Genomic DNA, 15,045 nt, shown 5'->3' on the forward strand with positions numbered 1-15,045 from the left:
GGTGCTCCGTATGCATACATTGCTTCAGTCCTCATGACAACCTTTTCAAAGTACATACAGAGAGAGGTGATAAAGCTGAGGCTTAGAGTAATTTAAAACAAATAAACAAACAAACAAAACAGCTCTAGGACCATTACACTTCACAGCTCCAAAATCCATGCTTTGACCAGTCCCAGAGCTGGACACAAGTAAAAGAGGCAGGGGCATAAAGAACAGAATTGGAGCCTGGGATAAGAGTGTACAAGAAGAAATTAGAGAAGAGGATGTGGCAGACATGTGGATAGGTCCAGGAAGAAGGGGAGAAGAAAATGCAGGACTCGCCAGGGCCTCGGTCCAAGTGGATAATTCCAGTCCTGGTAGCAATTAAGAAGTGACCCATTTGGCAGAGCCGGCCCCTCTGCAGGGGGGCTGTTGCCACTCTCTTTCCTGCCAACACTGTTTCCATAACCTTTCTGGCCCCGGCTAGAGTAGCCTGGTTCTATCCAGTGTGGATGACTCAGTTTTCACTTTTCCTGAACTACCAACGCAGCAGAGAGGCGGTCTGCAGGGCTCTACGTGGGAGAAACTGTGTAGCAGAAACTTGGGGCCCCTAGCGGAGCCTACCCCACTCCTGCTGCTCTGAGTCAATGGTACTCCCTGTTCAGAGTCTTCCTCCTCTTCTGCTTCTGCTTTTGGCTACACAGATCCTTTTGAACCTCCTGCTCTGAGATGATCCATTGAGAAATCCTCCAGTTGCTTTCCTAGATGAAGCAGGTTTGTCAGAGACCGTCAGTTAAACATACAGAAGTAATGGCAGGGACAAGGCCTTGCAACCCACCTAAAATTGGGGGAGGGGGAAACTGTGCTATTTACTAGAAGAGGAAAAAAGAAGTTTATGTTCACTTGCTTTCAGCCTCATCTTGTACCACTTGTCCTCTCTCTCTTGCCTTGCAAGGTGTCTTGTACACAGTCAACCCTCAAAACACATGTTTTGAATAAATGGGTGGATCAATGACTACATCAGAAAGAAAAGGGGTTAAATTTTAAAATATAAAATCAGGGGCGCCTGGGTGGCTCAGTGGGTTAAAGCCTCTGCCTTCGGCTCAGGTCATGATCTTGGGATCCTGGGATCAAGCCCTGCATCGGGATCTCTGCTCGGCAAGGAGCCTGCTTCCTCCTCTCTCTTTGCCTGCCTCTCTGCCTACTTGTGATCTCTGTCAAAAAGATAAAATCTTTTAAAAATATATATATAAAATCATAAGAACCTTGCTTATATTTTGAAAATTTCCTACTGGGTCAGGTAAGAAAATTGTTATGGATCTGATGGTTTGAAAAATGCTTACTTTGGGCGTTGTCTTTGGAGCCAAAAGAGTTGTTTGGGAGAATCCAGATGGAGAAGGAGATGAGGAGAGTCTCTGCTTTCCAACCACTGTGCCGCACAGTGTCAGGGGGAGAAGGTACTGAAGTAGTACTGAGTAGGCTCAGTACTCCCTCAGTAGTAGGGAGTAGGCTGAAGCTACTGTACCTTCAATCAGACAGTATATACCCCTGTCCTAGCACTGTGGCTGGCACAAAAAGATGTTTAATAAATATTAATTGAATTAATGAACAACAGTGATGTACTTACTCTATCATAGGTCCTCCAAGTTGCAAGGAACACATAATGCTACCCAGAAGATTGCTTTTGCCTGTGTTTAGCTGCATGTTTTGATCAAGGGAAAGTCAGCATGTCCATTGTCTAGAATTAGGGCTCCTCATGCTATTTTAGGCAGAACTACCCTAAGGCCAGTTTAGAAGAGGCTAATTTATAAGTCTAATTCACAAGTATTCCCCGGAACATTCACAAAGACTATTTTCTTTCTAAGTCACTAGAGTTCTCATTTCTTAAATCTAATGTAATTGCTGGAAGAGGAGTCTGTTCAAGAAGGAACAGAGCACTGAGCTGTAATTTAATATGGATGGGAATGCCAGCACGTTCTTGTGTGCTTTCTGCTGGGGCTCGCTTGGCTCCAAGGGCAGCCAGTGTGGTAAGCACTTGCATGAAAAATTGAACAGTTTACCTCACCGGACTGAAAGAAGGTACCCAAGATCACAGGGCCCAGGAGCTTGGCAAGGGTGGTCTGGCAGAGTTTTGACACTCTTATGGGATTAGATTATGGGGAACTGGAAGACCCCTTCCTAGTAAATAAATTGTCTGATATCTGATAGCTCTTTGAAACTCTTTGGTGAGAGTTTTGTTTATTCAGCCCAGGGAGGGCAAATTACCTTGACTTTTATTCCAGGACGATATATTGGTAATTGCTGCTGGAAACCTGTAATGAGAAAATTCTAAGATCCTATTTGGGGTCATTAAGAAAGTGTTGTCACTTACACTTCAACTTAAGAAAGAAGGAAAGAGGAAGAAAGAAAGAAAGAAAGAGAAAGAAAGATGGAAAGGAAGAAAAATGGAAAAGAAGAAAGAGCGTTATCATAAACTGGCAATGTCAGCTAAGAGTTTTGAAATGGGGATTGGGGGCATGCCACATATTTAATATCCTTTCTTTAAAGATATTTTCTCTTGTTTATTTTTGTCTTGTAAAAATCTGAGTACTTACATCCAAAAATCCATTTAATCGTCCCATAAACTCTGTGAGGTAACTATTGTTATAATCTTCATTTTGTTTTCAGATGAAGAAACTAAAGGTACAAACATATTATTTCCCCAAGTATTAGTGCTACATGGGCCCAACTTCAGGGCCCAGGCTTTTGACAAGCATGTCATTTTCCCCTAGAATTCTGGACTCCTGATATTTAAAGTTGTTATCACTCATTTACACCCTATAGTAAATGAGTTTCTCTCTGTTGTCTTACCTAAGGTAAGAAAATATAAAAGATTAATAAGGTCAGCCGAGCTGAGGACAAAAGACTAAGACTGATTCTTAGTCTAAATATTGAAAACACAGCTTAGTATATGACAACTCCAATCAAGGAAGTATAGATTATTTCTGGATCATTCTAAGGATGGAATGCAATATATCTATACCATTTTTACCTTGAGATCCAACCTAAGTAGAAGAACTATTTTTTAAAAGATTTTATTTATTTATTTGACAGACAGAGAGATTACAAGTAGGCAGAGAGGCAGGCAGAGAGAGAGGGGGAAGCAGGCTTCCTGCTGAGCAGAGAGCCCAATGCGGAGCTCGATCCCAGGACCCTGAGATCATGATCTGAGCTGAAGGCAGAGGCTTTAACCCACTGAGTCACCCAGGCGCCCCTAGAAGAACTATTTTTAGATGAGATTTTTCACTCCTTGCCTTTTTTCATTCTAAAAGCAAAGATGTTAATCACGATGTCCTAATGATATTCTGAATGCAGGTGATTACACTCTGTTTTCTTTAAACACTTAAAGTGTGTTCTTTTAATGGGATGATCTCACTCTTTATGGAAACACATTATTATCGCTTTCCCCGAGTATTTATTTCTGTAATTAACTGTTAAAATCATTTGTAAATATGCAAGTTATAGTGTCCGTGTAAAAAGAGTTTGGATACTACCCAAAGGCAGGAAAAATACAAAATGAAACAACAAAAGTCTTCAAACATGTGTTAAATTTTTCCAAATATAATTTGACTTTTTGTCTGTTCTTTTTCTTTTACAGAAAAATCTGTCATTGCTCAACCAGTATTCGTTTTCGCAAAGAGAGAACACACTTTTAAGGTAAGATCAAGCTAAGTTTCTTTGTTTGACTTTGACTTTGACAAAATGATATTTCAAGAAGCCAGTGACGCTGAATGGTATCATGATTGCCTTAGTTTATCCTCTTGCTCCTCACTTAGCAGCAGAGCCGTGCCTCTAGAATATTTATACAGTAGGTTTTTACTGGCAGCAATTTGGCCTAAATGGGAGGCCAGAGGCCTGCCTTGTCTTGAAGCTATGAATAACATGCCATCTTTACCAAAATTATAGGGTTTTTTAGAGTGACTTGGAAAAGGGCGGGATTGAGAGAGGTTAGCAGGGTCGAAATTCCTCATAGGTCTCCACTGACCTCGCCTAAAACTAGGTACAAAATAAGTTCTAAATTATGATGCTTGATTTATTAAAAGGGATCTTAAGGCCCCTATCTGCATCATACTGAAACCACCTGCTTTGAAAGACCAACAATAAGATTAGTAGCTTTCCCACTTTAGCTCAATTAATATTTTCCTGTTATTCGTTCCTGCTTATCCAAGTCATTTACCCTACTACCTACAAACCTCACTAAAGAGACACTCAGGGGTGCCTGGGTGGCTCAGTGGGTTAAAGCCTCTGCCTTCGGCTGAGATCAGGGTCCTGGGATTGAGCCCCGCATCGGGCTCTCTGCTCAGCAGGGAGCCTGCTTCCCCCTCTCTCTCTGCCTGCCTCTCTGCCAACTTGTGATTTTTGTCTGTCAAACAAATAAATTAAATATTTAAAGATGATCTTGGAAAAAAAGAAAAGAAGAAGAGACGCTCAACCCCTAAGCCCTGGTCGAAAGTCAGTTTCCTGGGCCCCACCCCAGGCCTACAGCTCACATCTTGAGAGCTGGTGTTTCAATCTTCCTTTTAAACAAGTTCTGACAAGGGATTCTGCAGTCACTGAAATACAAAACCGCTCCACTAAGACTTTGTTTTGTCTTGAAAATATGCCTAGCGAATAAAGGAGCAAAGGTGAGTGGGTTTGCCCTGACCTAGCTGAATAGACGTGGCTTTTGAGAATTCTGTTCTAAAGTGACAGGGTCGAATTCTGATGCAGCAAACACTCAGCTCTCATTGGCAATTTTGTTTCTTTCCAGAGACCAGCAGAAGACACGTATGAAACAGCCGAGCAGGGTAATGACTTACATTCTGTATTTCAACCTGTCTTTGGACAAAGAAAAGAAGCAGGCACAAGTGTTTTGCCATGTGGCAAGAACTGGGGAAAACTTCATGGTTCTGCTGGTGTTTAAACACCAAATGAACTGGCTTTTGTTTTGAAAGATGACATGTAGGAACACTGACGTTAGCAATGCCTAAAATCCCTTGTTTCTCCAGTGCCCGGGTCTCCACCAACCAAAGACTCTCCCTACACAATCTCAAAAGTCACATGCAGTTTCTTGCCAAAGCCACTTGTTTCTAAGAGTTTCTTAGGAGGATGAGATGCCTATCACTTTAAAATCACCAAGCTATTAACCCCCGTGTTTAAACTTGGGCTTCAGGACTTAACATGTTAGCAGGTGATGATCTATGTAGGCAAAAGTTCATTCTATTTATCCTTCCCCATCTTGGTTGAGGATAATTTGTTATTGCTGGCAATTTTACCCGTCCTGTTGAATTTCTTGCAGAATGCAATGGTTTTCTAAGAAAGCGTGCACGGTCTTCATCTTTTACTTTGCATACGACAGATCCTCAGTTCCAAGGAGGTAGGTATAGACCTGACTGTTGGCTGGTCACTGTTATGTTATTCTCTGAGTGTGAAATTAGTGAGAAACTTTTCAAAGGGAAATGTTTAAAAGTCTACCCATTGGAGAGTGTTTATAATAAATTACTGGATAAAAATAGCAGTCTATAAGATGAATTGTACAGTGAGTCACTATGTAAAAATTCAATTTGTCAACATGGGATGGAAGATGGAAAGGACATCAGCCATAATGTCAGCAATTGACCACTCTGCACTCTGTCATGTTTCCAGAGTGTCCGCATTGAGTATGCATTAACTTTGTAATTAGGGGAAACTGACATTTCTCCCTAAGTTACCATCTACTTAAACAAATAGATGTCTGCCTTGGAAAGAACACTTTAAGAACTTCATTACATACCCTATTCTAGGGGTACCTGGGTGGCTCAGTGGGTTGAGCCTCTGCCTTTGGCTCTGGTCGTGATCCCAGAGTCTTGGGATCGAGCCCCGCCTCGGGCTCTCTGCTCAGAGGGAAGCCTGCTTCCCCTCTCTCTCTGCCTGCCTCTCTGCCTACTTCTGATCTCTGTCTGTCAAATAAATAAAATTAAAAAAAAAAAAAGAACTTCATCACATACCCTACTCTGAATAAACCAGTAACTCAGTTTGCCTCTCTTCTATACTCTAAGCACTCCGTGATTCCTTTTATACATGACTGCATTGCCCTCTCTGCCTTGTAAGACAGCTATCTCTGTGTATGTCTGCTCTCCTCCACTGCGCCTTCCTTGAGGTTGTCTTCATGCCTGATAGAGTGTCTTATACATGGGGAGCACTCCAATATTTATTGAATTGAATAGAAATTAATTTATAATTCTCATGACAGGCATATTTTATTTCTATTGATTAAAAATACAAAAACTGGGGCACCTAGGTGGTTCAGTGGGTTAAAGCCTCTGCCTTCAGCTCAGGTCATGATCTCAGGGTCCTGGGATCGAGCCCCACGTCAGGTTCTCTGCTTAGCAGGGAGCCTGCTTCCCTCTCTCTGCCTGCCTCTCTGCCTATTTGTGATCTCTGTCTGTCAAATGAATAAATAAAATCTTAAAAAAAAAAAAACAAGAACCTTTTCTAAATTAGTGATATAGAAATATTAGAAACAGCAAAAGTCCAAATCAAAAGAAACACAAAAACCTACTTCCTCACTGACTTCAGTTTGCAATTTGCTTCTAGCATCCACCTTGTCCCAGAATCGAATGAGATCATCATCCTTCACCAACCTCCTGACCTTCCCCACTTCTGGGCCAGGTAATAAACAGCTTCTAGAACCTTGAGCCTGACACTCTGACTTTTCAAAATCCATCTCTTTGATGGTACTAATGGTGAGCTTTCTTACTCAGCTACTATAAAATGCTGGCATTTTAGTGGCAAAATGCAGGACTTAGCAAATTATGATTAGTAGAATGCCTTATGAATTCCAGTTCCATGAATCCAGACAGTGGATCTAATTTTGGCAGAAATTTTGAGTTTGATGATGCTCTTAAGGAATTTATGTTTATGATAGCAAAATGTTATATAGGGCAGCTCCATAAGATAACTTTATTTTATTCATTAATATTCATCTGTACAGTTTATAATATATACAGTGCTCAAAATATATAGCTATACTTTAAATTCTTATTCTAAAATTTATGCTCTAGGTGACTATTCTAAGGTTGAGAATATGATTCCTTTTATTTTCATTTATATTTTTAACTCCTGTGGGAGATTTTTTTTTTTCAAAGATTTTGTTTATTTACTTGACAGACAGAGATCACAAATAGGCAGAGAGGCAGGCAGGGAGAGGAGGAAGCAGGCTCCCTGCTGAGCAGAGAGCCCGATGCAGGGCTTGATCCCAGGACCCTGAGATCACGACCTGAGCCAAAGGTGGAGGCTTTAACCCACTGAGCCACCCAGGCGCCCTGATTTATATTTTTAGAATATGATTACTTAACCTTTCACTAAAACATTACTTCTTTTAATTTGACATTTAGAGTGCTTTTGCTAATGAAATCTATCTTGTCATAAAATATTTGAAATGGTTAGAACATTACATTAAAATTACAATTTTATATTCTTTTTGTTTTTGTTTCTACTGAACAACTAGCTGCCTTTTCCAGGTTAAGCTTGCGACTAAGAAATAAAAAATACGAACTATTCACTTCCTTCTAAATAATCCCTTTCTACATGGGAGCCATAAGGTTTTCAAACTAATGAATTTATATTCTTATTAATAATTTCAAACATGACTGAGGAACATATATGTCAGATACCTTTCAGATACAGAAGAAATACTTTCAATCTCAGTAGACCCCCTTTAAACCTGACAAGTTACAGACATTAAAAGACACAGGGGTCCTAATCCTAGAGATACTGTGTTTTTTTGTATTTGTGCATAAAGTGAAGGGATGGATGTAAGTTATCTGAGTAACTGTTTTGATTCATTATTATTTTAAATAAGATATACACATACAAAAAGATTAAAGGAGCATTGATATCAGTAAGTACCATTCTATTTTATGTTGTGCAGAATGTTGGTGATATTGGAATGGAGAAAAATAGTACCACTTGATATGGCCTATTTGTTGCTGGTTTTTAATAATAAAGATCATAAAGCATTTAATTGAACTTTGAATTAGAGAAGTGATTCTACACCAACCTTTGTAGTTTTTTTTTTTTAATAAAGACATTATTTATTTATTTGACAGAGAGAGATCACAAGTAGGCAGAGAGGCAGGCAGAGAGAGAAGGAGAAGCTCCCCGCTGAACAGAGAGTCCGATGCAGGGCTCGATCTCAGGACCCTGAGACCATGACCTGAGCTGAAGGCAGAGGCTTAACCCAGGTGCCCCTGTAGTATTTTTAATACTTAGATGAAGCAGTTCTTATTCTTTTCTCATTTCCAGTAATCAAATCCTCAAAGGTTGTTGTTTCTGCAATTTGCAACCAAGAGGGAGGTGATCACTTTGAAATGTATAAAAGTCCTATATTGCAACCACCATCCTTAGTCTTATGCCACCAACACACTTCATAGAAAAAATCCCCTAGCACAACAGTCATCTCTCTCTAGGTATCACTAGAGTTGGGAAAGTGGAAGAATTTGCTATTAGTTTCATAACATTTTATAAGAATTACATATTAAGGGGCGCCTGGGTGGCTCAGTGGGTTGGGCCTCTGCCCTTGGCTCTGGGCATGGTCTCTGGGTCCTGGGATAGAGCCCTGCATCGAGCTCTCTGCTCAGCGGGGAGCCTGCTTCCCCCCACTCTCTGTGCCTGCCTCTCTGCCTACTTGTGATCTCTCTCTCTCTGTCAAATAAATAAAATCTTTAAAAAAAAAGAAATATATATTAATACAGAGGGCTCACTACCATCAGATTTTATAATACGTACTCATTTCAGTAATCATTTTCATGGTGATGAAAGATGAAGAAGAGTGCCCGTTCCATTAGTGGACCAATCTTCATTTATATTTCTGAAAGTCAGCAGACATACGTGGCAGAACGCCCTGCCATCACCTGTTTCTAGCGGACTGCCTTCTCGGCTCACTGCTACAGTTATTAGTGCCAACAGCGACATCTACTGGTGAATGTAGTACAGGACTGCTAAAACCGAATTCCTAGAAACTGACTCAGATTTAAAACGCACTAAATATTTTTTCTCACAGTGAAGAAAAACAATGTTTTTATGACATCAACTCTTGTGCAAAGGAATGTGGATATGAACAGTACAGAACAAGGTATGTAGTTTATTCTAAGAACCTCTGGAATTTTACATTTTACCATTTATAGTTTAATTTGTTCTGTGTGTGTTGGGATCTGAAGTAGGGTCAAGTGACAAAACGTGAAAAAACAAATTTGGTAAGAAAAGTCCCAGGGTCAAGATGAATAGGTAACGGGTAAAAGCTAGGTCTGAAGTAAGCACTAAGCAATTCACTGGCTATTTTCACGTTGATCAGTCAACATTAATCCCTCACTTAATGATGACTTTAGAAAATAGACGTTAAATTGGTCAAAAATCTGGAGGAAGAAGTATGTCACTAAAGATTCTGTTAGTGACTCCTTCATTCTGTTCTTTTAAGGTCCTGTGAAACATTCTGAACATGTCCTAAGACCTGCTGTTCTGCAACCACCTCAAGCTCAAAGGTGTGAAAAACTAAGAAAAACATTTGGACACAATACCTTGGAATCCTGCAAGACTAAGGAAAAAACAAAAAATAATGTAAGAAAATATCCTATGGGGGGTTGACATCAAGTCTCCATCTTTCATTTAGCAGATTGTTCTGGGCCCTACGCTCAGTGTTAGGGGCTGCCTGACTTGAGTTCTGTTGCTGACGCAGCTGCCAGGCTGGAGAAACACCCAGATGATAGATAGGAAGCAGCCCTCGGTGACCTTATTAAAGTTGTCCTCTTGAAATGGCAAGGTGTTCCTAGAAACTAGTTTTGTGGTCTCTCCTAACTGTAAAGTTGAGTCCCTTATGGTAGAAACTTCTGGGGCCTTGTTCCAGGGCACTGACTCCTCATGAGAACCGAGGGAGCAATGAGGTGGCCAGGACCAGGAGCCACAAATCAAAAAAGGAACAGGCGTTTTCTGTGTGACTTTTCCAGTTTAGCTCACACCGGGAATCCATCCAGATCCATCTTCATGGATAACGGCAGCAGAGAATTACCCACACAGAGTTGGGAATTGGGAGGACTGGGGAAGCTTCCGAAGACAGAGAAATAGTCTCCCTTCCAGGGGTTGTGGGTGGCTGAGTCCCTCACTGTGGGCCTTTTTAGGGAGATTGTCATTTTGCTCAAGCCATGCAGATACGGGTTTGGGGATATTCTGTTGCTGTGTCTTCCAGAAGCCAATACTTGAGAGGAACAACACCCAGGATTTGAGAGCCATTCCATTCTTCATTTGTTTCCAGCTGAACTGTTGAAGCTTGGTCACCTGTTTTGTTTTGTTTTGTTTTTTAATACTAAACCCAAAGACAGGGACACATGGAAATTAAGATGCCAGTCATTTCATCAATGCAATGAAAAAAGAATCAGATCAGTACTAATCCTACCTCTGCCCCTAACTAACTTATGTTTACATTCTTGGTCAAAGCACCCAATCTTCTCTTTTTATCCGTGAAGTGAGAGAGTTGAACTTGGTCAGCATTTGACAACATTTTTGTAATTCCAAACCTTTTTCTATGTGAGATATGATCTCATGAGACTCACTGTGATTTTTAAAAATCATTTCATTATTTCTGCATGGAATATGGCATGAGTTTTAAGTAAAACATGTTTTAAATTTCAAATCAGTAGATTATTAAAAGTTATCATATAAATACAACCTAATAATCATCATTACATTGCATAAATTCTTACTTTTATCCATTTAAGAAGAGATGCATGTTGTTTAATTTGTGTTAAGGTATGTAAGAAAAAGTATGATATGTTGACTAATTTCTAAAATGTTATATTGCATATGACTTTGGAACAGGATGTACTATAAATTATAGATTAAATTTTTTGTTACATATTATGATATAAAAAGTAAATCAATATTTCTTCTTTGGCATGGTTTATTGAAATCTTGCATTATATATTTTAAAAATAAAATTTATTCTTGTATTTTCTTTCTAAATGATAAAGAATGAGAGAAATTTTCAGGTAATTGTTTGTAAGCATTTCTTCTTGCCATATGAATGGCAATTTATTAGTGAACAACTTAACTGGATATGCCCATTATTGACTTTTCTCTGTCTAATAATGACCTCTGAAGATTTAAAGGCATGTTATATAAAATGCAATGTAAGAACTCTGACAAAATAATGTAATTTACAGATCTAGTGAAAATTAACTGTAGGTGAATTTCATAGAACTGCTATTTTCATGTTCCTTAAAGACTTGTATATAAAATCAGAGCTATTTTCATTCACTGTCATCAATCAGTGGTCACTTATTATGTACAATTTAAAAAATATATGCCCAGTAAAAACCATTTTAAGTACATAAGAATAAAAACTACCATTTGGACTGAGAGATAAACCATTTGAGTGACGGATTCATGAACATGCACTTTGATCTTTGCAACCAACAACATATATTCTCTTCATACATATTTCTCAGCTCTCAAATTCTATTATAAAGGGGAAAATGCTCCAAATTATTTTTATTGATTGATATAAAATTGAGTGGAAACAGACCCCGTCTACCTTTAAAGATATGAATTCCTTGAAACATCTTTGCAAACCCCTGCTGGGGGGAAGGGAGGTGTTCCTAAAACATTGGAGATACTAGATCCGATCATTTCTAGAGCTCCTTCCAGTTCTAAAATTGCTCACGCCTTCGTTTATACATTAATCAGGTAATAAACATTTGCATATATAGCGGACAGACTAACTAGTTGATTAAGTCACCAGTCAAATTTTTTAGATGAAGAGATGAATGGGATTTTCTCTGACATTTGGTGGCCGTGCTGGTGAAGCTCTTAGGGTATTTTCAGGATTAAATAGTCCTGAAGGATATATTTGTTAAGATAGAAATGAGAATTAATTCCAAAAACATAAAAGTACTAAAAGGAAGTGGAATTTCTGAATATGATGACAAAGGGTACAGTCCTAGTCCCTGATGTCAGACAGACCCTAGCTCTAAGGTCAGCCCCGTTCCTGGTTGCCCAAGCCTGGCCAAGTTATTTAAACTCATTAGGTCAGTTTACTCATCTATAAACTATAAAATGTGGATAATAGACATACAGCCTATATAGAGATGTTGTGAGAGGTAAATGAGATAATATTCTCAAAATGCTTAGGGTAGTATTTGAACATAGTAACTTTTCAATACATTTAACTGTACCTAATGTTTCCTTATCTGATGCTCCTTCAGCAAGGCAATTGAAAGGAACATTCTGATGAATTGCCTTTCTTTCAGATTTCTGAGGGGAACTCCTCTTTGCTAAGTGAAAATTTACCAAGTGCCAGAATTTCAGTCCAGCTGACTACCAACCAGAATTGTTTAGATGCTACATCAGTAGGGTAAGTTAATGATGAGGACACAGAAAGGATACCCTTTTATTCTTGCTTTATCATTATCATTGTTTATGGAAAATAGGTTTCTGATACTAGACAGATAAATTGCTAAGATTTCTCTTTTTTAAAGATTTTATTTATTTATTTGAGAGAGAGAGCATGTGCTGGGGGAGAGACAAACGGAGAGGGAGAAGCAGACTCCCCACTGAGCAGTAGGGGGCCTGATGTGGGACTCAATCCCAGAACCCTGGGATCATGACCTGAGCCAAAAGCAGACACTTAACTGACTGATCCATCCAGGCGCCCCAAATTGCTAAGATTTCTATTTGAGATTTTCTAAAAGACACAATTTTAAAATGCTTTTCAAAATGTCTCTAATATTTAAAGATTATCATATTAATATCAGGTTATCTCTATTGTTTTGTTGAGTTAGGTGAGAATATTTCAAGAACATACAGCTAAATTTTTATTTCGTTAGGAATTAATTATCTGGCTGCTAGATCAGCCTCCCCGTTCCCTGGTGCCCCCACCCCCCCGCATCCCACCATTTCTCATCATTTTTAGTGTTATTTATTTTATTTTAGTGTTATTCTTTATGTATTTGACATACATTGGATAGACAACAAAGAAAGCAGAAAAATGTGCAAAATGGAAGTTAGTATTTACTGCTGTCATCAGCAAAGAAGGCATGTTTGATCTGAGAAATGATTAAAATAAGCCATAGACATAACCAGACTCACATGATTAGGGCCCGTGTGGGTACCAAAGCACTTACCTATGGTGCACACTGGGGTGCAGTGGGGATCCCAGACCACATCAGCCTACAGATAGAAAGCCACATATCTTTGAGTTTCTCATCATGCAAAAACACTCTTAATGACAAGAACAAAAAAGGTCCAGGAGGAAAAAACCCAAATTAAACAAAAGCACACTTAAGTCTAACAACAAGATAGATTGGCTGTGCTTTTCGTCTGGAGACTTCTGGTGGCTGAAAGCATCAGTCACTTGGGGAAGGAGTGAGAAGAAATGAGAGATCGGAGAGGCTGTGCTGGAAAAGCAAGAAGATAAGGTCTGGGCCAGCCCCTGGTTGATCACACAGCCTGAACAGTGATGGGTATGACATGTGTTTGGACTGGTCTTAGCTAGTGCTGTCACAGCTGTGAAATATTTTAAATATCATCCCTGGGAGGACCTCAGTTTTTCCTTCATTTCTCAGATGCAGATGAACAAGAGTTAGCAGATGTTTTTATGTGTTACATAAATCTGTTAAATCATAGGATTATTTCATGTGCTAAGGTCTAACGTGCCTTTATCCCTATATTAAAGAACAAATGTTCATTTTTTTTCCTTAGATGTCAAGCAAAGGAAGATAAGTATTCTTTTAAAAGCTGCAGTTCTGATTTCGTGTTTGGAGAAAACATGGTGGAAAGAGTTTTGGTAAGAATTTGGCAAATGTTTCTATTATAAAAGCTGTCACTTCGAGTTTCTGGAGGAAAATTAATTAAAACAATGTTAAATTGGAGCATACTTTAACTCCTGAGTCCAAAGGCACATTTTCTTTCTTTAACTGCAAAGATTCTCCTGGGAAGCAAGTTCTGGTTGGTAGAATAATAGGCAGGAACCCACAGAGGAAGGGAATTGCGTAATTATAACATTATTACTGATGAGAAATATTAAATAGTTCTTCGACGTGTTACACCCAAGGTACCCAAGGAAATCCCAGAATTATCCGCAATAGGTGAGTCAACTGGTAATGATATTTGAATATCGGTTTTTGATGGCATCTTTCATAACAAGATGCACTTAAAACCATTTGCCAATTTTTTTCTTGTTAACCACAACCCTCCCCTTCAAGCTTTTATGGTGAAAAACATTATCACAACTTTTTTTTTTCCAGGTTTTAAGAGGAAAATCACAGTACTTTACTTGCTTAGAGAAACATATTTGCCAAGTGGAAACTGTTAAGGAGTATGACCAGCATCCCTATTTAGAAGCTGGCGTCCTCCTCCATGAAGCGGTTGCCACGGTGCCCTCCACAGCGAGGGTGCATGAGGACTACTAGTTACATCAAGGATCCACAGGAAGCCACACAGATTTAAAGACCTGTATAGAGGCTCAGAATCACAAAGAACCAACTCATGAGGCCTATGTATTCCCAGTTTTTTAGGGCTTTCACAAATCAATCCCTTTTAAGACTTGGTTGATTCTATACCTGCCTCAGGCTAAACCTAAATTCTGAGAGTAGTGTCATAGCTTTCTAGCTTAGGGGCACCCTCTGTCACTCTCAAGGTGAAGGGCAAATCCACACTTCTAGGGCTGTTGACCCACATTTTTTAATCTGAACCAGAATGGACCAACTTCCAGAGGGAAATTCTAGGCGATACATTTAGGCACATTTCTTCCATATTGTTTAGTCCTAAATTTGGTACTAGATTAGCAGCTTCTGTAAGATATCGCATACACACACATACACACAATGCTTTCCAAGTCCCACAGGATCAACTTTAACATTCAATTCAACTTACCAAACATATTTTGTGTTCTCATCATATCCTAAGCTCTGGTGTTGGACTCAAGTTTGGCTGCATATTAACAATCATCTCATGAGTCTCTAAAGGGTTGTGTATGCCCGGGCATCTCCCCAAAACGATTAGATCAAAGTCTCTGGG

General features: G+C 39.3%; 1 protein-coding gene across 4 annotated transcripts in view; it reads left to right on the top strand.

The window, feature by feature from the left end:
- Positions 1 to 15,045, top strand: part of RANBP3L (RAN binding protein 3 like) — a 46,551-nt gene that overhangs the window by 19,321 nt on the left and 12,185 nt on the right. For 2 of the 4 annotated variants that reach the window (XM_046000847.1, XM_046000848.1), the window contains exons 2-9: positions 3,617 to 3,675; positions 4,769 to 4,805; positions 5,297 to 5,374; positions 6,574 to 6,648; positions 9,041 to 9,112; positions 9,455 to 9,594; positions 12,279 to 12,382; positions 13,729 to 13,813. In XM_046000847.1, the coding sequence (XP_045856803.1) occupies positions 3,617 to 3,675; positions 4,769 to 4,805; positions 5,297 to 5,374; positions 6,574 to 6,648; positions 9,041 to 9,112; positions 9,455 to 9,594; positions 12,279 to 12,382; positions 13,729 to 13,813 (650 nt within the window). The remainder of the gene's footprint in view (positions 1 to 3,616; positions 3,676 to 4,768; positions 4,806 to 5,296; positions 5,375 to 6,573; positions 6,649 to 9,040; positions 9,113 to 9,454; positions 9,595 to 12,278; positions 12,383 to 13,728; positions 13,814 to 15,045) is intronic. The other 2 variants (XM_046000849.1, XM_046000850.1) reach the window with 1 other exon arrangement.

This window comes from Meles meles, chromosome 3 (genome assembly GCF_922984935.1).
Source record: "Meles meles chromosome 3, mMelMel3.1 paternal haplotype, whole genome shotgun sequence".
NCBI classification, from domain to species: Eukaryota; Metazoa; Chordata; class Mammalia; order Carnivora; family Mustelidae; genus Meles; species Meles meles.